The 22229-nt window shown below is 43.2% G+C and overlaps 1 protein-coding gene across 1 annotated transcript in view; it reads right to left on the minus strand.

Moving 5' to 3' along the window:
• Positions 1-22229, minus strand: part of RYR3 (ryanodine receptor 3) — a 508260-nt gene that overhangs the window by 107183 nt on the left and 378848 nt on the right. The window contains exons 44-49 of the mRNA XM_034994885.1: positions 14984-15164; positions 13695-13800; positions 10875-10995; positions 5284-5453; positions 2703-2923; positions 1001-1091 (exon numbers count right to left, since the gene is read on the minus strand). Of these exons, the coding sequence (XP_034850776.1) occupies positions 1001-1091; positions 2703-2923; positions 5284-5453; positions 10875-10995; positions 13695-13800; positions 14984-15164 (890 nt within the window). The remainder of the gene's footprint in view (positions 1-1000; positions 1092-2702; positions 2924-5283; positions 5454-10874; positions 10996-13694; positions 13801-14983; positions 15165-22229) is intronic.

The following is a 22229-nucleotide window of genomic DNA, read 5'->3' on the forward strand; positions in this document are numbered from 1 at the left end:
GATGCTGCTCCCTCAGGAGTCAGAATCCAGCTGACTGTACAGGGCTGCCGACGAAGCAATGCCAAGCTGAACTGTGAAAACCATGGTTTTCGGCTAAAATACTTATTGGGATTAAGAGTCAAGAGAACAAGCCCTTGGAGGGCAGTGGAATCTCTGACAATATACAAGCTGTTTTCTGCTGGGCATGGAGACAGAGGATTGAACTAAAGGATTCTGGGAATTCTGTTTATCCCAGTAAAGCGCATCTTAAAATCCTTGCTTAGACTATTTCTGAGAAGAAGGGAAAGTTCTGTTAAATCACCAGGCAGAACTTTCAGGTGTCGCTGGCCACGGCTGACACAATGAATATGCAAATACGGCAGGTACCTCTTAGGTAAAAGATAAAAAACGCTGTTCTCCTGGGTGGGCAGTTGACTGTGGTGCTCTCCCACCCAGGCCCAGATGCTGCTCCCTGTGTTAGTGATAAAACTTTCGTAATTTATGAGAAAATCATCAAGGAGACAACAGATAGCTCTGTAGCTGTGCTTTCCACCAATAAAAGAAAACAGAGATGAGAGTAAAAAACAAACAAAAAAGAGGGTCTGTTACAGGGGAAAAAGGAAGGCACAAGACAGTATGGAACAGAAAAAGGAGAGTTTAGGTTCTATACTTGAATGAATAATTGCAAGGCCTTCAAAGCTCTTTGAGATTGAAAACATTCTGAAAACCTAATTAAGGCAGGAAAGCGCAAAATCCAAGTCCCCCTCATTAACTTCTGCTAAATCACATGTAGTCAGTGGAAATCAATTAAAGAAAATTGGGGCAGTTAATGATCTACTCTCTGCAACCTAGATGCTCAAGAAGGGGTTTGATATGGTGGGTTGTACCTTCTTAGTCCTCAGCTTAAAAAAGTAAAACCCATTTAATGTTTACTTTGCTCCCCCAACTGTGAAGACCTCACGTTTTGCAAGGCAAGTCTCCGCGCCGTGGATGCTATTTCTATAACAGTGAAGAGGTTCACCTTAAGAGGCATTTTGCAGTATTCGTTGAGCTGGGGCACGTCAAAAACCAGACGTCGCAAGAGTTGCTGTAACATGGAAGGCCTCAAGTGACTGCGGTATGGAATAAAAAGAGAGATCGAATTAAAAAAGTAAGAAAGAATATAATAAAGGAAGGAAGAATGAAAAAAAAACACTCATCCATAACCATACACCAGCGCTAAGCCGCCAAACACTTAGCTCCTAAAATAAGATCTTGGGTAAATCACAGTCAATGATAACACACCTTAAAAAGTGAGTACAGTTGACCCTTGAACATCATGGCAGTTAGGGGTCCAACTCCTGATTTCAGCTCAGGTCATGATCTCAGGGTCATGAGATCGAGCCCCCTGTTGGACTCAGTGGGAGTCTGCTTGTGATTCTCTCTCTCCCTTTGTCCCCCCACCCCCAACTTTCTCTCTCTCTATTAAATAAATAAATCTTTAAAAAAAATCCACGTATGACTTTTGACTCCCTCCAAAACTTTACTAATAGCCCACTGGTGATGGGAAGCCTCACCAATAACAATTGATTAACACATATTTTGTGTTACACGTATCACATACTGTGTTCTTACAATAAAGGAAGCTAGAGAAGATATTAACAAAAATCATAAAGAAGAGAAAATACATTTATAGTATTGTATTTATTGAAAAAAATCCATGTACAAGTGGACCCGCACAGTTCAAACCTGTGTTATTCAAGGGTCAACTGTATAGTTAAAATATAGGAAGAGGAACGTGTGGCTAATGAATTGAGCTACCTAAGGTAAAGTCTCATCACCAGGTGACAAGATGTTGTAGGATCTATGCACACTCAAAATGCAGTCATTGATTATGTACAAAGAATGTAATAGAAAGAAGGTGCAGTTGATTTTATAGCCATCTCTAAGGGCCAACTGTCCAAAGGATGAAGCTGGAGCTTACCTGTGCATAGGTGGAATCTGAGGCCACCTACTGGTGTGATCAGAAGGGAATTTAAGGCCCTCTGAGCCACCATCCTGAAATCCTCACTACTGGAATATCTTTAAGTTAAGGCTCTCTCCTCAGAAAAACTTTTAACAGGCAAATGCAGTAACTAATTAGAAAACAATTTATCAAATTATCAAAGAGCTCTATCTTAGGAACCAAAACATTAGTTCTTAATCTGAACACTGAATACTTGCCTGAAAGACAGTCTCATCTTCTGGTCCACGAACCCTCAGGGCAAGAGCCTGAGCTGTGTCCCCCATTTCTTTCTTTCTTTTTTTTTTTTTTAAAGATTTTTATTTATTTGACAGAGAGAGATGAAGCGAGAGAGGGAACACAAGCAGGGGGAGTCGGAGAGGGAGAAGCAGGCTCCCCGCGGAGCAGGGAGCCTGATGTGGGGCTCGATCCCAGGGCTCTGGGATCATGACCTGAGCCGAAGGCAGATGCTGAACGACTGAGCCACCCAGGCGCCCCTGTGTCCCCCATTTCTTCACAGTGAGAGATGAACTCAAGGAAGAGGTGATCAGAAAACTTGTGGCAAGGGGGCGGGGGGAGGGGACCGAGCATATCCTACGAGGAGATGACTGAGAAAGGGTGGGTGTATGGCTAAGGCCTGGAAGCTTCCTCAGACTGGAGTCACTGGAGTTTTTCAATCACACAATTAAAGGCACACAGGGAAGCATATTCGCAGGTGAAAAACACGGGCAGGGGTACTTACTTGCAAATGGCAAGCAAACATTCTTCTATGGTGTCCCTCTGAGCTTTGGTGAGGGACCGTCCCTTGGAAAGCCTGTATATTGTCTGTAGTGTAGAATCGATCAGAGACGTGTAGTGTTCTGTTCCAGCAAAGAGAGGGGCGCATCTTGTGAGGAGCGGGAGCACGGCAGAACATAAATACCTATTTAGGGCAAGTGCTACCTCTGTGGTGCTCAGGGAAACCTAGGAAAGGGGATTGGGACTCTGGTTAATCTCCCCGGGAAAGACAGAGCAAAGCTTACCCCGAGGACGGAGCTCCTGTCTAGCAGGTGGGAAAGCTTACACGCAACAGTGTCTCACAGCAACAGAGTGAACAACTTTCTACCTTGTCAGCAGACCCACTTCTCTTCTGCATTTTCAGTGAGAAAATACAAAGTCAGGTTAAAAGAAAAAAAAAACCCGAAGGAACGCAAAGGCCGGCTGGCCCTAACTCATTCCAAATGATCGACAACCATCTGTTTCCCTCAAAGAGAGATTCTAAAACCTGTTAACATCAGCTGATGATCGGTCTAACCCAACGTTCTTCGTGTTTGCAAAGGCCAGCTAACAGGCTACTATGTTATTCTTCTGCTTGAGCTCTCTTTTCTCACCTAATGGAGACTCACAAGTTATCTCTTGTGATTTTGAGATTAGTAAGTGGCTATTGGACAAGCAAGCCATCAAACTACTGGTTTTGTGACATTTTATAGACAGAAAGTGGAGCTCTGACCCCCATCACTTAAATTATAAGCATTGTGAGCCATTCACGATCTAATAAATGGCATGGGGTGGAAGTCACTAAAGGGAACCTAACTTTGCATGGGAAAAGGGTACACGGAATAGAAACTTAGGACCTGCTCTAAAATTCTGCTGTCATTATCACTCACAGTGTTCTTTCTCATTCATTTAGACAGGCTAGACACAAGGAATGCCCACTTAGTGACACTTTGTCAAAGCATTCTTAGCTACCATTTTGGAAAACTGAAGAACTTCAAAAGAAACCTTGAGATCCACAAAGATGAAATCTTCTCATTATATCCTGTGATTATCACAGCCGTTAGATCTGTAACACATTTTCTATAACTTATGATGTCATAAACTGTTTTGAACTGTACACATTTCCGGGTATTCCTATTAATTTTCAAAAGTTTGTCTTTGAGAAAAGATTCACTAATCAGACTGAAAAGAAATAGCAAATCTTTCACATTTATCATTTTGACAGAGTTGTCACAATGGGGAAGGACAGAGTTTTGATTCCAGTGGCTTAAAAGTTTTCAAAAGAGAATGCATGTACTAAGGAACTGAATGTTTAACTTCTTGTGCTGCAGATGGTACTTAGACAAGCATGTGATTTGAACACCAACTGGTAGAACAGCATTTGCCATTTATTTGATCTACAAAAAAATCAAATGATCTGATCAGGAACCTTGAGAATGTCTCACAAGTTAAAACAATTACTTTTTTAAATCAAGGAATTTATAGAAAAACTCAAAACAAAAGTAGCTGTGGAACCATTGTTTTAATTATCCAAAAGGACCATATGCCCCTGACACTTTCATGGATGTACCATTTCTTATCCCCATGCCACAGATAGGAATGGAGCTCCCATTCAGACTGGGGCTTGGATTGCTTTCCCATTGCTGGGTGATCCCATACATCTGTGAGTAACCCATTCAAATCGAATCCATGCCAGTTAAGGTACGGGCTGGCAGACCACCCATTACAGAGCTCAGACTTCTGTCTCTGTTGGACACTAGGTGGAGCCTTGAGAGACTTTATGACTGATTAAGAAGACATGTTTCTTCTGGCTCTTTAAAAGTAACCCTACACTGGCAAGATGTTTTTAGACTTATGCTGATTGAATTATTCTTTTCTCCTTGGACCCAGGACTCCTGGTGTACTGTTCCTGACTTGGGGCATTATGCATCTACACTTTATAACTCCTGGGGCCTCCGGTCTCGATGTCTATTGATGTTGGATTCTTTACCCTTGACTTTTGAACTTGGGTTTGCCCTTGACCTCTGGTCTTGACCTTGTCATGCCCAATACCCCATAATTGCTTGACTTGGAGACTATCTTTCCTGATGGGCAGTGCATGAAACTTAAGGAAGGAGAGTGAGAAGAGTATTTCCAGCCTATAATTCTGCCAACCAGACTTTTTCAAAAGCAATAAGCCCTGGTTCTCAACTGAGGAAGACACGGTCCCCAAGAGGACATTTGATGATATCTAGAATTGGTTTTATAGGTGGTACTACTGATATCTAGTGGGTAGAGGCCAGGGATGGTGCTAAATATCTTACAATGCACAGGATGTGCCCCCACAACAGATAGTGCCAAGAAACTTGCAACAGAGGAACCTGAATTGAATATTTGAGGTTAAGTTTACCTACATTTAAGTCTCTGGCACAACAAATTAGCATCTTCCATTTCTTGGTGCCTCTGTTTTCTCACCCTTTAAAGCAGCCTGCTAATACGTAATCAGTAAATAGAAAACATTCACTTTGAAATCCATGTCACCAATGTACAATGATGGGAAAAAAATTTTTTTTATTTTAGCCACTTACCGTATCTAGAGAGGCAGAGGCTCTTAAGTCGGGTAAAAATCCAACCTCTAGCAAGTGGAGCAGAAAAGTTTGATCCTTAATGCCATAAACACGATCCAAGAACAGCACCATGGGTGCCTTGTGGTCAGGGCAGAAGTTGGCTGCCATATCTGGCTCACTAACGGACCCATCTGAAAGACCCAAAGAGAATGTCATGTCCCCTTTTCTATCTCCACAGTCTCAAAGGCAACACAGAGCGTGTCTGTCTACACTTTGTTATCCTAACAAGCAATAGGAATACAATATTGTGCTGAAGCCAGCTGATACCGACTTGGGAAAGCTGGTTGTTTACACTTCCGGAATTTTTTGAGCCAGTTGTTAGACATACTCATTATTAAAAACTAAGATTTACAATTAAGTAAATTATATTTAGGAAGGTGACAAATACTCAAAACTCGTCACCTCCTAATGATCTCACTATAAACTATACTCTTGAGATTATTTACATTTATTTTATTTGCATGTTGGAAATACAATACAATGGTGGGCCATGTGTATTCTCTTTCCAACTCCATGGCTCAGTGACACATATTGATAGCTTGCACTGGACCATGGTTAGGGGACTTACACCTCAGAAATGGGCAAATGTCAGGCATCGGGGCTTGAGTTTTCGCTTTGTTGACTGAAGACACAAGAAAGGAAGGGAGAAAATGTAAGGTAGATTAAATTTAAGAGTGTGTCTTTTCTGTAGCCATCGTATCATAAATAGCACAAAATTGAGGAAATATCCTCTTAGTATTTGGAAACTATTATCTGATTTAGGTGAAACTGAGAACAGATCATCCAGTAATTCTAATCTTATTTTGATAAAAAAAAAGCTCAGAGATGAAGTGAGGAATACCATGAAGAAAATAAAAACTGCTTGACTTGGAGAATAAAGACAGGAGTTTGAAAGAGGACACAAAAGAAAAAGTCTTCCTCCTAATATTATGTTAACATCAAAAACGAGGAAAAAGAGCCCCTAAAGGATCAAGCTAAGGCAGAGCATATTTACATACGGTACTTCAGAAGTTACCCTAATAGCCCCGAAGGTTTAGTGCTAACCAGCCCAGAGCCTCATTCAGCCCAGGGATCAGGGCAGGGCAGAGGACGAAAGCAAGAAGGGAAGGGACCTTCCTGACAGGAAGCCGCTTGCCTCTCCTGGACACCAGGGGGAGCCGGATCTGAACGGTGGAGGGCTGAATTCATCTTTCCCACATACCTTGTGTTCTGAGGAACATTATTTTTTTTTAATTTTTAATTTTATTCATTTATTCATTTATTTTAAGGAGGTTCCAATGCAGGGCTTGAACTCAACAAGCCTAAAATTAAGACCTGAGCTGAGATCAAGAGTTGGGACACCCAAATGACTAAGCCACCCAGGTGCCCCTGAGAAGCATTATTTTTATAAGATGTTTTGTGCTCAAAAAGTTTGGGAAATAGTAAGTTCAACATTTATTTTATCGTATCTTTTTTCAAAGGCTCTATAATCTTAATGTAATTCATGATAAATGTGTTATTTTTGAGACTGATGTCACCAAGATGGAGGAGTAGGAGACCCCAGCCTTTGTCTCCCACAAAAATCAACAATTAGACAGCTATCCATGAACAAAAACACCACTGGGAGAGGTCAGGATTCTACTTGAGAAACTTGAGCAACACAGTAGAACAAAAACCCCAAGAATACACAAAAAGGTAAAGATGCATTTCGCTGGCCTCATCCCAGGCTGGCACTGTTCAGAGCCAAGTGGGAGCTCCTCAGCTAGAAAGAGTTCGGTGTACTGGGAAGGGAGAACTGGGTGAACAATCACCTCCTCCAGATTCGGGGCACTACATAAAGGACAGCTGTTCGGGTTCACCCCTCCTAGAGACCAGTGAAGCAGAGATGTCTCAGAACAAGAAAGAAGGGCAGGGGCTACCCGCATCAACCATGCAGTGGGAGTCGCTGTGTTTTCAGTGACCTGCTCTGAACAGGACCCCAGCTCTCGCTATGGAAGAACCCAACATCCAGCAGAGCCACCGTGAAACCCTGGCAGATTGCCCAGGTTTTGTGTGTGCAGATGCCCAGCCACCTGGGTCTCTTCCCACTCCCGTCTCCCTCACTGCCAGAACCCAGGATCTGCGCTGGCAAGTAGTCCTGGGCTCTGCAGCTGTGTGAGTTCAAGATGTCAGCTAGACTCTTGCAGCTGCTTCCCAGCACTGGGTGTGCCCTTGGGAAGACTTCCATCACTGGCCTCTATTGCCATGCACACACCTGGGCTGAGATCCTGCAGCCATGGGAGTGCATGCTGACGTACAGGGCCCCCCAGCTGCTTGTGGGCCCAGTCCTGACCTTGCCTCTGGTCAGTGGCCTGCACTGCTGGGCTCCTCTGTAGCTAGCACCTGCAACTATGAACTTGCGTCCCACTGGCCTGAGTCTTGTCACTGGCTTCCACTGCTGTGCACTCATTGTGAGACCCTGCAGCCACAGGCAGGCATGCTAATAGCCAGGGTCCATGTAGGTGCTAGTGAACCCATATAGTTCGCCCTGATCCTTGCTGCTGGCCCTGGCTCCTGCCACTCCATGTGTGTCTGCAATTGGCTTACGCCACTCCATAGGCACCTGCAGCTGGTCCCTGCGGCGGAATGTGTACACACCCCCAGCTCCAGCTACCACCACTGCCTGACCTCATTCCTAGTTGTTAGATGTGGACTTATTGCTGAGGACCCCAACAGCCCTTGCAGCTCCCGAGGATTCCCAGCAGCACTTGCCAAGGACACATAATTATCAATGTGGTGGACCCCAGTGGCCTGAGCTGCCAAGACATCACGCCCCCACCCCCAGACACGAAGCCAACACCCAGCCCTGTACTTGGTGCCCTGTCCCACTAGACCTGGGGTCACAGCACACTCTAACATGCCCTCACCTACAGGTGCAGTTCTTTCCTTCTCAAAGTCAGTCCATTAAGTCTGGAAGAGGTGACTGCTTCTTCCTGTGTGCAGGGATCTATGTGAGGCTATAGGTACCATAAAGAAGGGAAACAGGACACCACAAAAGGAACACAGAAACCTTCTAGTAATTTGACTCCAAAGCAATGGAGATACATGAATTACCTGACAAAGAATTCAAAATAATTATTCTCAAGATGCTCAGAGAGCTACAAGAGAACATAGGAAAGCAATTAAATGAAATTAGGAAAATACAAGAAGAAAATGAAGTAGAAAACATAAAAAAAATATATAAATTTTGCAGCTGAAGAATACAATGACTGACGAATGATGAGAGACGATGGACTCTGAAGAACAAACTGAGGGTTCTAGAGGGGAGGGGGGTGGGAGGATGGGTTAGCCTGGTGATGGGTATTGAGGAGGGTACGTTCGGCATGGAGCACTGGGTGTTATGCACAAACAATGAATCATGGAACACTACATCTAAAGCTAATGATGTAATGTATGGTGATTAACATAACAATTAAAAAATTAAAAAAAAAAGAATACAATGACTGAATGAAAGAATTCATTGTTCAGAGCACTTCAACACCACACTGGACCAAGCAGAAGGATCAGTGAGCTCAAGAAAAGATCATTTGACATTATCCAGTAAGAGGAACAAAAAGAAAAAAAGAATGAAAAGGAATGAAGAAAGCCTATGGGATTTATGGGACACCATTAAGAGAAACAATCTACACATCATTGGAGTCCCACAAGGAGGAGAGGGAAAAGTAGAAAACTTATTTAAATATTGTTGAGAACTTCCCAAAACTGAGGAGATCTTTAACATCCAAGTTCATGAAGCTAGTAGGTCATCCCTACAGAATGGGAGAAAATATTTACTAACCATGTATATGACTAGGAGTTAATGTCCAAAATATATAAGGAACTCATACAACTCAAAAGCAAAAGACCCCAAATAAGCCAATTAAAAATGTGCAGAAGACATAAATAGACATTTTTCCAAAGAAGACATCCAGATGGCCAAGAGACACATGAAAAGATGCTCAACATCACTCATCATCAGGGAAATACAAATCAAAACCACAATGAGATACCACCTCACACCTGTCAGAATGGCTAGTATCAAAAAGACAAGGAACAGTAGATGCTGGCAAGGATGTGGAGGAAAGGGACCCCTTGTCACTGTTGGTAGGAACAGAAATTGGTGCAGGTGCTATGGAAAACAGTATGAAGATTCCTCAAAAAAATAAAAACTAGAACTGCCATATGATCCAGCAATTCCACTTCTGATACACCCATAGGAAACGAAATCACTACCTCAAAGAGATACCCACACCCATATGTTCACTGCAACATTATTCACAAGAGCCAAGACATGGACACAGTCTGAGTGTCTGTTGATGGATGAATGGATAAAGAAAATGTGAACGAACACACACACACACACACACAGAGGAATATTATTCAGCCATAAGAGCGAAGGAAATCTTGCCATTTGCAATAATATGGATAGACCTTGAGAACATTTTGCTAAGTGAAGTAAGTCAGAGAAAGACAAATACTGTATGGTCTCACTCATATGTATAATCTAAAAACACTGAAATTATAGAAATACAGAGTAGATTGCTGGTTACCAGGGGTTGGAGGAAGTGGGGGAAATGGGCAGATGCTGGTCAAAGGGTACAAACTTTCAATTAAAAGATGAGTAAGTCTGGGGACCTAATGTACAGCATGGCGACCACAGTTAACAGTATTGTATCCTTGGAAGTTTCTGTTAAAGAGCTGAAATGTTCTCAATATAACAACAAAAAAGGTAATTACATAATGTCACGGATGTGTTAACTAAATTTATTGTGGTAAACATTTGCTACACACACACGTATAAAATCATCACACTGTACACCTTAAACATACATGTTATATATCAATTGTATCTCAATAAAGCTGGAAAAAATGTGATACACTCCAAAGCCTTTCCCAAACTTACTTGACTCCAAACTTCTCAACACATACATCAATTAGTATTTTCTACAAAAATGTTCCCTGGAACACCCAGTTTGGGAAACACCATAACAGTCAGACTCATGTTGTCTTTTCAATTCCTCCACCTGGCAGGAAGAACCTGCCTGTACAGCAGGGGGAGGGAACTGGAGAAACGGAATGCTTTGGGAAAAGATTAAGTTTTGCAAAGCTAACACTGACTGATGCCAAATCAATCATCCAAGTAGCACTGGGATGGGGGGAGATATCTTTATATCCATGGCCAGGAGGTCCATGGGACTGTGGCAGAAGGGAGCCTAAGTCAGGCCCTATCCATCTGCTGCCCCACCTGGCTGCACAATCTGGGGACACTGAGGCAAAGGAGAAGGAGGACTGAGGTGAGAGCTTTTATTTGTCCCATTCCATCAGCCTCCTTCCAGAGGGTTAGAGTGTTCAGAGGACTGTGAGGTCTAGAATGGCCCTATCCACCGGGTGTAGGGTGCAGGGGCCTTGGACACAGGGAAGCAGAGGAGAGAGCAGCCAGCCGGAGCCAGGAGGAAAGAACCCTCACTGCCAGAAAAAGAGCAAGACCTTCCCCAGTGCTGCCTGCCCTGCAAGTGGGAGCCTGGCAGGACTCAGCCTTCGGCTGCTTCTCTTACCTTTGTTCAGGGAGGGCACCTTCAAGGGGATGCTGATGATCCCGACCAGGTCCTCTGTGGGGACGAGGGAGCGCAGAATTGACCTGATCCGGATGGCTTCCCCCTTTCCTGTCTGGATAAGCTGTAACGCAGGGTTGGAGAATGAGATTAAGGAGGCTCCCATACCGCTTCCCCACCCCATGTCCAAACCACTGGCAGTGACATTGTTCTTAAGGCTGGGTATGCTTCTATACTTCCCTAACTGCCACAGACGTTTAGGGTCATGGGGCAACAGGGAAGATTTCTCTCGATTTTCCACAAGAGGTGCTACTGAGGGGATAATCCTGACCGAGGAGGTCACTTGATTCCTTTGCTGGGATTACAACGGTCAGGCAGTTATGGGATCAAGTCTCCGCAGTGAATGTGGGGGCTGCTGGGGTTCCTCAGAGTCACTGCAGTCCCGGGAGCTCTCCGTGGCCATGACGGAGGTGTTGACGCTGTGGCCACAATTCTCGACTTCAGAATTCCGTGAAATATAGAAATGACTGATGAATTTCATTTCCTAAAAGTCTGGTTAATGCTTGGGCTGGGGGGGGAATTTCGAGGATGTCACGGAGGATGTGAGCGTCTCAGTGGAGTTATCCCAAGATGGATAACCTGACACATTCAACCAGGAAGGGGCCAACCAGCCTGTGCAGGGGCACATCCTCGGGAACATGGGGGCAGCAGGTACACTTCTGGGCACAGGCTCTCAGCTGAGAACTGAACTGTTACGAGGTCAGGATGGAATATGCCCTGGTCAGCTGGATGGTGTGCTGGAAGATGGCTCTTGGAGGCCCCGGGGGAAAACTGCCTATGCGCTCACCCTAGCTGCCACCTCTCATTCCTGTGGGTATAAGGGAGGCTGTCAGTGATGATGGCATCTACCCTCCCACCCCCACTTACAGAGTAGGGGCCCAAGGGAGGGGTGCTGGGAAGGGGTATGTGTCAAGTGCTGAAGCAGAGGGGCAGGAAGGAAGGAAGCACCTCCTTCACAGATGGGGCTCTAATGGCTTAGGGGTCTCATGAGGGTGTCTTCCTGAGAATAAGCCAACTGTGTCACCTGCTTTCTGAAGTGATGACAGGTGATCAGGGGAGCTGACACCTGCCCCATCCTGTTCCCAGGCTGCAGAACACCCTAGTATTTCCCTTGCTCCCTTTCAAGCTTCCTTTATTTGTTTAAAGGCGTAGAAATGTAAAGATGGGCCTTGTGGATAAGGTTGGTTTATCACATAGTAGGAACCAGAATCTTCAGTTAAGAATTCTGATCAGGTGGGCGCCTGGGTGGCTCAGTTGGTTAAGCGACTGCCTTCGGCTCAGGTCATGATCTTGGAGTCCCAGGATCGAGTCCCGCATCGGGCTCCCTGCTCAGCAGGGAGTCTGCTTCTTCCTCTGCCCTCCCCTCTCTTGTGCTCTCTCTCTCTCATTCTCTCTCTCAAATAAATAAAATCTTAAAAAAAAAAAAAGAATTCTGATCAGGCTCCCCTATCAAGATTTAGACTTTCTTCTATCCACAGTACTTTTAACATAGATTCTTCCATATTGTAATAGTCTCCCTAAACACATGAGATTAAGGAGGCTAGACTGGGCTAGATTGTGTTTTAGGCAAGCCCATGACCTACTGGAAGAAAGTTAAGAGTGGATGTTGTAGTGCAGTGTTCTAACCCATAGGTCATGACCAATTAGTGGGTGTAAAATCAAATTAGTGGGTTGTGACTTGCATTAAAAAGCAAAGTATATTAGTATAGAATAGCAAATATTAGAGTGAGGTGTCTGTAGTAAGGGTGAATGTTGCTTCTGGAATATATGTATACTAGGTAGCAATGGAAATTATTATTTCTTACTATACCTAAAACAATTTTTTTCATTAAGCACTTTGAAAGCCACTACTTGAATGGATTCTTTCATTAGTACTTAAAAAAATACAACATATCCACTGTTAACTTGTCAATGACCAAATACACAATCTCATCAATACCAGATACCACTGTTTATATCAACCCAATCTGCACTGCAAGCACTTTTTGGGGGATACCTTGGAATAATCCAAATGCAGTGAGCAGGGCAGAAAGAGGCAGGCAGGCACCAGAGCCTCGAATGAGCAAATCAAACAGTTCTTTTAAAGAATTACCTAGTACATTTTGTAATTAATAATTTTTAAATCTTTTCTATTTTGATATCAAAAGCAACTATTTCCTCCCTCACTTATGACATGAGGCCTTCTGTGAAATAAGGTCACTCTCTCTCTGCCCCGAGCATAGGTGAAAAACGGAAGAGGAAGAACACAACTTTTTAGGTTAAAACTGGGGGCCTGAGAAGGCATCCCATAAACATCGAACCATCTTTTTCCAGATGCCCGCAGAGCTTATCTCCGGAAAGTAATCAAACGTGAACCATGGGAAGAGACTGCCTTTCTGGTGTCTCACACCATGGGCATTGGGAAAAGAGGATTTTCCACGTGGAGTGTCCCCATGGCCACAGTCAAGAATCAAGTTGGTCACATTCTGACCATATTGAAGGATATGGAAACATAATTTTTCGGGGCTTCTGAAACAGAGTATGTGGGGGATGTGCCCAACCAGCACCACAGAGAAATCACACACACAGGGATTTGCTCAGGAGTCATTCCTTTAGAAGGCTGCAGAATCGGCTACAAGAGATGGAAACGACTTTTGATGTTAGCCGAAAGGAACTGAGAGAAAGCGGTGTTAGCAAATGCCAGAGATTGAAGGAGAAATTACATTCAGGGACTCCCCAGCGCTCTTCACTCAAGCCCCTCAAAGTTGCCCTCTGGGAACTCACGTGCATTTCAGGTGCACAGCGGCCCAGGAGATCTATAAGAGCTGAATAAAAAGACATAATTGCGTTGCCCATGTGCACGATCTCTTCATCTTCACTGTCCTCCAAGCTGCGGAGAGAGAACCAACATGGGGGAGGTGTGAGGAAGGCTGGCAGGTGTGGCCATGTTGTTAGACATGAGCTGCTTGACCTGGAAACACTCTGCTCATCCTGAGCATCACACATCCTTTCCTCAGGACACCTTCTCTCCCAACGAGGTGGTTTTACTCAGTAAGCTCAAAGGACCCAAATATTTGTCCGTGGAATTCCTATGATCCCCTGAACTTTAAGGCCTAAGTACTGCCATGAGCTGATCTTGCAGACCATACATACCCATGGAGTGGCGCAGTAATCCCCAAAGCTCCTACCAACCATTCATTCCATTTCCCTTCTTGAATGTACATGGAAAGCATACCAGACATGGAGCCAGGAGGGGTAAGTCCATGCCCTGGATCTGTTGCTAACAAGCTATATGACCCCGGCCTCGTTTTTTTCATGCAACGTGAGGAAGGTGCAGCAGATTACATTTTGGGTTCTTTCTAGTTCTACCAGATCACCTACCAGAATGAATAACCAAAAAACCCCCCAACTGGCTAGAGAATTACCCCCGTTGGGTCATACCCATTCTCCAGATTCTGGGGTCTGATCTAGAGGCTATGATAAAGGAAAGGGAGCTGGGCATGATACACCAACTACATCCTGAACCTTTAAATACTGGGATTATTGATGCTGTAATTTTTTACATCCTGCACTCTCTTTTTTACCTAAGGAATCAAATCAAAACACTTTCAGAAGGGAAAGTGGAGGGTACTACCTCTTTTTAAAAGCGAGGTAAGAGAGGAGGCACTGAGGTTTAAATTCTGAAGGGAATGGGCTGAAGTGAGACTGTGGCCGTTAGCAACCTTGGTCAGTCCAGGCTTTAGCCTCGGCAGCTTCCTCCTGTAGTGATGCCATGGGGAGGTGTAGTGGTGGCTGAAAGAGCTTGCAGACGTCTCAATCTGCCCGTTGGTGTAGGAGTGGAATAGGAGAAATGCAAAAGGGTGAAGGTGATCCTGACCATTAGGCTTACTGGGAGAGTCAGGACAGCAATGTGCTTGACAAAGTGATTTAAAATATTTTAACTACAACTATAAAGAACCTGTGCTTTCCCCACCAGGGGGAAGTTATCAATATTTCCTTAATAATCCAGGTACTGACCATCTTTGGGAGCTCACCAACTATATCAGTGCCGCAAGGCAATTCCATTCACTTACACTTCTCTCTTGTATCCCTGAGAGGGGAGGTCGAGGGCTGGGTTCTCAGAGATCTTAATGGCGCCCTGCATGGCTGCCAATAGACCGTTTCCTCCTTCACCTCGCAGGGCTGGGCCGAAGCACTCCGGGCGTCTGATGAGCAGCTTGACCACAACACTAGCATTTTCTTCCACACTTTCGCCTAAGGAAAAGGGGCATTATTTCCTTTTTATTGGAAAGGACAACCCCAGGGTTTATTTCTAAATTGACGAGGTTGGGAGAACAGTACTGGCTTGAGCTTGTCACTCATTTGTAAAATTAGGAGGTAAAACTGGTAGAGAGAAAGGTGAGCTTTGATAAATTAGATCCAGATCTGTTTTTGAAGTATTAAGATTAACCATTATAAAACAGAATCTTAAAGTTCAGGATTTTGTGCTGTGATTATTTCACTACATTTAGATCCTCAGAAAGCAAAAAATGCACTACTGAGTCTTCCCCAGATTACTGATTCAGTCACAAGTGACTTAGAGGACAAAGAACTTGACATCTGGGGCGCCTGGGTGGCTCAGTCGTTAAGCGTCTGCCTTCGGCTCAGGTCATGGTCCCAGGGTCTTGGGATCGAGCCCCGCATCGGGCTCCCTGCTCTGCGGGAAGCCTGCTTCTCCCTCTCCCACTCCCCCTGCTTGTGTTCCCTCTCTCACTGTCTCTCTCTGTCAAATAAATAAATAAAATCTTAAAAAAAAAAAAAGAACTTGACATCTTTGTTAATTTCATGAGAGGCTGTGAAAACCTACCTCCTTCCTTCCCTGAGAAGAGGTAAAATGGTAACTCAAGCTGATGTGCCTCAATTAAGATCTAAGGAAACAACATGTTAGCCTCCCAAATGCATTCTCAGAGTCTAAACACGTACCTCAGAACAACCAAGTTTGTGTGGATGGACATCAGGGCGTTTCTGACATTATTGATCCAGATAATCTACTTGGTAAATTTGTCCTGGTTATTCCTAAGTTACCTCTCTGGGAAGCTGAAGGTTGGAGAATTGTATTCTGCTCGTATTTTCTCTTTGGAAGAACATGGACAACTAAGACAGGGCTCATTTCCCAAAGCAGTGATGAAGCGGTGGAACTGGAACACTTAGGGAAGGGGAGCCAGTGGCTCTCAGAGAAAATCCTTGTCACTGAAAGCAGTTCTACAGCTTGTTCAAACAACTTCATGAAACACATCTTCTGCCTCAGATGAAATCTTAATTTGTGTTGAGAATTTATCCCTGGGCTAAGACTCTGAGAAAAGACTTTTTTGATGTTGTGTATCAGATGAAGGCTGACAAAAATTTTTTCTACAAGATCGTCAGATATCCTTGGAGGATTGAGCTCTCTAACAGAGGCTGGCAACTTGCATGAACCAAGTCATTCCAAGTGGTTGAGACTTATGATCTCTTCCTTAGGGCTTTCTAACCTATGGAGGAAGGAGCTGGGCATAGGTCAGTAAACTACTATGGCAGCACAGAGAGCAAATGAGGAACTGTTTCCCCATTTGGTCATTAATTCAACCATTCATTAAGCTCACATTACTCATTAGTCACTGATTCTTTGGCCCAGTGGACAAGCAGTGTAGAAGACAGGCAAGCCTGGACCCCAGAATGAGATGAGTGGAAAGGTCTATTTACCTGCAGCAGAGCTTCCCAAATACCTTACAGATATGTGAGCAAGAAATAAATGCTTATTATTCTATGCCATTGAGACTATAATGCTTTTTGTTATGCAGCAGAGATCAATTAACACAGGCTGAGAGTAGAAACAGGGAAATAGTTCCTATGCAGCCCCAGTGGTCCAGGTGGAAGATAATGATGGTTTGGAGTAGGATGTGGCCAGTGGAGGTGGAGAGAAATCCAAGTTGATGGATTCCAGGTAAATTTTAGACACTGAGCCTACAGAATTTTAAGTGGACTGAATGTGGGGATAAGGAAAAAGTCTGAATGGAGGATGCCACCTAAGATTTTTGAGTATCTGAAGTTAGTAGTGCTAGCTAGGGACATGGGGAAGCTAAGAGAACAAGTCTGGGGCAGATATACAAATTAAGCCTTAAGATCTACAAAATGTGAAATGCCTATCCAACGTTCAAGTAGAAATATCAAGTAGGCAGCAGGTTACACAAGTCTGGGGCTCAGGGAAGAGAAAAAGGATGGAAATGTGTATTTGGGGGACCATTAGCAAACATGTGGAATTTAAAGATAAGGGATTGAATGAAAATCTTGCAGGATGGACTGGTATAGTAGTCCAGAAATTCTGGAGGCTAGTATTTAATTCCAGAATCATGCTAAAATGTTGCCCATGTATCTAGAGTTTGGATCCATATCGCTTTTTCATGAAATGTGTTAAATAAAACTTGAGTGAGCCTGAAACCTGGAGTCAGAGTTGAGGTGTGCTCTAATAGAATAGAACTCACCTGTTAAATAGGGACATTCTCACTGACTTGATGAAAATCAGTTTGTGGTGAGTATCAGGATCATACTACTGTCACTTTGGGGGAATAATGTTGATGAAGCAACTTTTGCCCTGCTTTACTATTTCAGTTAAAATCCACAATATTATGTAGGTACCAGGCTTCATTTGCCATTGTTATCAATAAAATGATTGATGAAGAGCCCATGTACATATGGATTCAGCACATTTGGGCTCATGCCAAAATGCTCAGCCATCAGCACTGCTGGAATCCCACAGGCAGCAGTGGAGGAGAAATGCTGACTAATTTACTTAGCATGAAAATAACAAGGCCACACAGCTTTTCACCCCAGCCAGATTTCCTCATTTTGGTGTTCTGGGTATTCATTTGCCATTGGCTTATTTATTTTGAGTAGTTTTTTTTTATTATGTTCAGTTAGCCAGCATATAGTACATCATTAGTTTTTGATGCAGTGTTCAACAATTTTCTATTACTTGTGTTGTTTTGACTATCTCTGGGTTTTTATAGTTTCACTTTGAGTTTTTACAGATGGGAGTCACATTTCCTTGTCTTTGTCACTATAAGCCCATCTTGACCCCAATGACCAATTTCCTTCTCCTTCTCAGGCACAGGGATTCAAGAAGGTCCATTGGGAGAATGAGGAAGGTGGCGTAGAAGATATTTCCCAAGCCTTATAATTGGTGAGATGTTGTAATTCAGACATTAAGTACCCAACCCCCACTAGTCATATCTCAATTGCACCTCATATTCTATCTTCTCGCACCACGATAGCCTGAAATGTCTCCTGAGTACAACACTGTGATGTTGTTTATAATTGTCTTAAACTGTTATTTAAATCTTTTACTGTTGGTCAGTTTTTCAAAAGTTTGACGAATCTTTCCAACTATATTGTAAATGTGAGAATAAGAACAATGTCTCACACATTTTAATCCTAACCATCCCTAGTCTTCAGTACCAATCACACTTAAGAGTGGTTATTACATCCTTTCTGACTCTGATAACATAAATACATGGATGGAAATGACCCGGTTGATTCTTTTAAGCATCTGTATCTACTGTGCCCTTCAAAGGTACCAAAGCTATTTTGTGCCTTTGACCCTAAAATTTTTTTTTCCAGCTTTACTGAGATAAAATTGATATATCTTAAAAGAGTCACGTCTCCTAGATCACGGGCCAATCAGTAGGCTCTGACCACAGTACTCTGTTAAACTATGTCCCTTCGTTTCTTCAAGATGTGTTATTCAACACTTGCCTTTCCCCCCAGGTATTCCTAGATTTACTCTACCAGATTCCAACAAGCACTGTCATTTTTGGCATGTTGCTAGTCACACATGTCACTATGTAGATAGGTATAGTCAGTTACAATGTTTTTAGTAATTATTCCATGTATATTTCTCATAATTCCACTTAGGTTTCCTCTGTTTCTGGCTTTGACTTATGCCTTCAGGGTTTTTAGAGCATGTCTCTTCTCACATCTCACGGCCTGTCATATACACTTCCCATGTCACCTAATGGATACCCAAGGTATGGTCACTGATGACAAATCTGCCTAGGAAAACAGATTCATCAAAGCTAGGAATATTGTGTCCCTCACAACTAAGTTTATAGCCTGGGAAAGATATCACTAAAATACTCCAAGGACTCAAAGGAATCACAGAATAACTTTTCCCTTTTTCTTGTGGATTGTTAAGTAATCTTCCTCCTTGGAATCTACATTAGGAAGGGATTAGTCAGACACCCAGACACATCTGTGTCTAGACTGGTTATAAAGTTTACAACTGCTGGGTAAATAGAAGCTTCTCAGCTTCATTACTCCTAGAGTAAAACACAACCCAAGGCTTCTGAGCAAGCTAATAAAAAAAAGTGGAGCAAATTATATGCTTTAAGAAGTTTCTTTTCAAAACAAATCTTGTTTAAGAAGATTTAATACAAACATTAAGAGAGACTAGTAAAATAATGGTAGAAAGAATTTTCCAATTTTATTATTTTGATATAGAAGAGCTTTTGATTTGGCTTTTAAAAATTAAAAAAAAAAATTAATACCAAACAGTAATTAAATAATGCTGCAATTTTTGAACAGCTCAAAGGAGAAAATGCTTTTTCTCTTTGTCCATTCATTAGAAAGACTGTACTACCAAGACAATACTGTACAATGGTGTGAATAATGTTTGGCCACTGGGGCCAAACTGCTCCAGTTCAAATCCTGGCTTTACATCCTACTAGCTGTGTGATTCTGGGCAAGGTACTTAACCCCTCTAAGCAACTGGGTCTCTTTCTCTGTAAGATGAAGAAGATAACTGTACTTCTCTCATTGGATTTTTGTATTATGTGAGTTAATATGTCCAAAAGTGCTTTGAACAGTTCCTGGCACATGGTAAGTGCTCAATAAGGGTTAGCTGCTATCATCACCACCACCATCCTCACCAACTCCATCATCACTCACCACCACCCACCACAGTCACCCCCACACCCCACTATGACAATCCACCCCACAACCATCACATCTCACCAACACCCACTATGACCAGCCCATTGTCACTCATCACTACGTACAACCATCACTGCACCTCTCACTAACCACCACCCACTTCAATCACCCCCAAAACCTGCTATGACCACTACTCAACCATCATATCCCCCAAACAATATCATCACCAACTACTACCCACTATTACCATCCCACCATCATCCACCATAGCCACCTGCCACCACCTACCATTATTCATCATGATCACTCTCACCACCTCCCATGATCACCTATAATACCTTTATCTTTTACTGCTGAGTAGAGGCCACAAACAGTCCTTTCTAATCACCTTTTAGACATGAAAACTTATAAAGGGCTTTGAGATCCCTAAAGAATCTATTTATCAGAGTCTTCCCATTTCAAATGCCCTAATATTCTTGTAAAGATCATAAACAACAATGACAACTATCATGATTGCAGGCTTACTACATTTCTGGCACTGTGCTAATCTAAGTTTTCCATGGATTATTTCATTTAAGCCTTACAACAACTCTGTGAAGTACATATTATTGTTATCTCTACTTAACACACACACACACACACACACAAACTGAGGCTAGGGAAGTTTTAGTAACTTGCCTAAACTTGCAAAGCTAGTAAGTGGCAGTTATATTTGCACCCCAGATACTCCACTCTCCAGCCTAAAGTCTTCCATATCACTCTGCTGTGCTTAGAGCACTCCTTCTCCTTCTTTAGGGGTTCAAGAAGATTCTAACGTTTCTTTCTCACACTCTCCATCTATCTCTCTTTTGTGCTTCCCCTGGGACAGTCTACTCCCACCATTTCAACTACAGATGATGTGCGAGTCTCTCCAGTCCCAATCTGTGGACTGATTGATCTCTCTCTCTCTCTCTCTCTCAAAACTCAATCAGGGCATCCCCATTTTGGGGTCACACACTGCAAAATCAATGAACTGTTGGTTTGAATGAAACCAAGCTCATTATCTTCTATTACAAACCATTTTCTCCTTCTCACATATCTGTCTCTTTCCCTTTCTCCTTCTCTCCTTCTCTCCTTCTCTCCTTCCCTCCTTCCCTCCTTCCTAGAGAGGGAGAGGGGAGAAACAGAGGGAGAGGGAGAGAGAATCTCAAGCAGGCTCCATGCCCAGTGCAGTGCCCTACCTGGGGCTCAATCTCACAACCCTGAGATCATGACCTGAGCCAAAATCAAGAATCAGATCTTTAACCAACAGAATCACCCCAGCTCCCCTCACATCTTTATTTCTTTTTCTCCCTATGCTTAAATCTCTAAGCTTCAATGTGACTTCCATTTCTTTTTATCAACACAACCAGGCCCAACTACCATAATCATCATCATCACCTAGTTGTATAAATACTGTCTCTGTAATTTCTTTCAAATGTATCTCCCCCATTCCATTCCTACCACCATTATTACCATTTAGAAACTCATTATTTTAACCTGGGCACAGAAGTTCCCAGTGGTTCCCATCAGTTTCCCTCCAGTTAAAAAGGTTTCCCAGTTCTCTGCAACTGAATCTAAACTTTTCAGCTTAGCATTTAGGTTCTTTCTGTCATAGCTGCCTACCTACCTTTTATTTTTATTTATTTATTTTTTTTAAGATTTTACATATTTATTTGAGAGAGAGAGAGAGAGAACACAGAGGGAGAGTGAGAGGGAGAAGCAGACTCCCCACTGAGCAGGGAGCCTGACACGGGGCTCGATCCCAGGACCCTGGGATCATGACCTGAGCCGAAGGCAGACGCTTAACCGCCTGAGCCACCCAGGCGCCCCTGCCTACCTACCTTTTAAACCTCATCTCTTGCCACTGTCATCCACCTCTCTATCCTCCAGACCAACAGATTACTCTCTTTCCTGAGCACAGCATGCTTTAGTCTTGAGGCAACTGTTCATGCTGCTCCCCAGCTGGATCACCTTTCCTGCATCTATGCATCTGGGAAATGTGACCCTTTGAAGCTCATTTCTAATATCACCTCCTCCATGAGGCCTGCTCTGATCTTCTCAACAGGATGTGAGTTCCCCCTCATGAAGCTCTACAGGATTCTGTCCCTGCCTTACTCTACTTATTATAGTGACCTCTGTTCATGTCTACTCTCCCTTACTAGACTATACATTTTGGGGAAGCAGAAGCTATTTATCTTTTGCCAAAACCAAATGTGGCCTTTATATTATAGAGACACATATACATTACATCAAAATGTACGTATTGGGCCTTCTTGGTGGTGTAGTTGGTTGAGCATCCAACTCTTGGTTTCAGCACAGGTTATGATCTCAGGATCTTGGGATTGAGCCCCTGCA

This window comes from Mirounga leonina, unplaced genomic scaffold, assembly GCF_011800145.1.
Source record: "Mirounga leonina isolate KUSES-001 unplaced genomic scaffold, KU_Mleo_1.0 Mir_91, whole genome shotgun sequence".
Lineage (NCBI taxonomy): Eukaryota > Metazoa > Chordata > Mammalia > Carnivora > Phocidae > Mirounga > Mirounga leonina.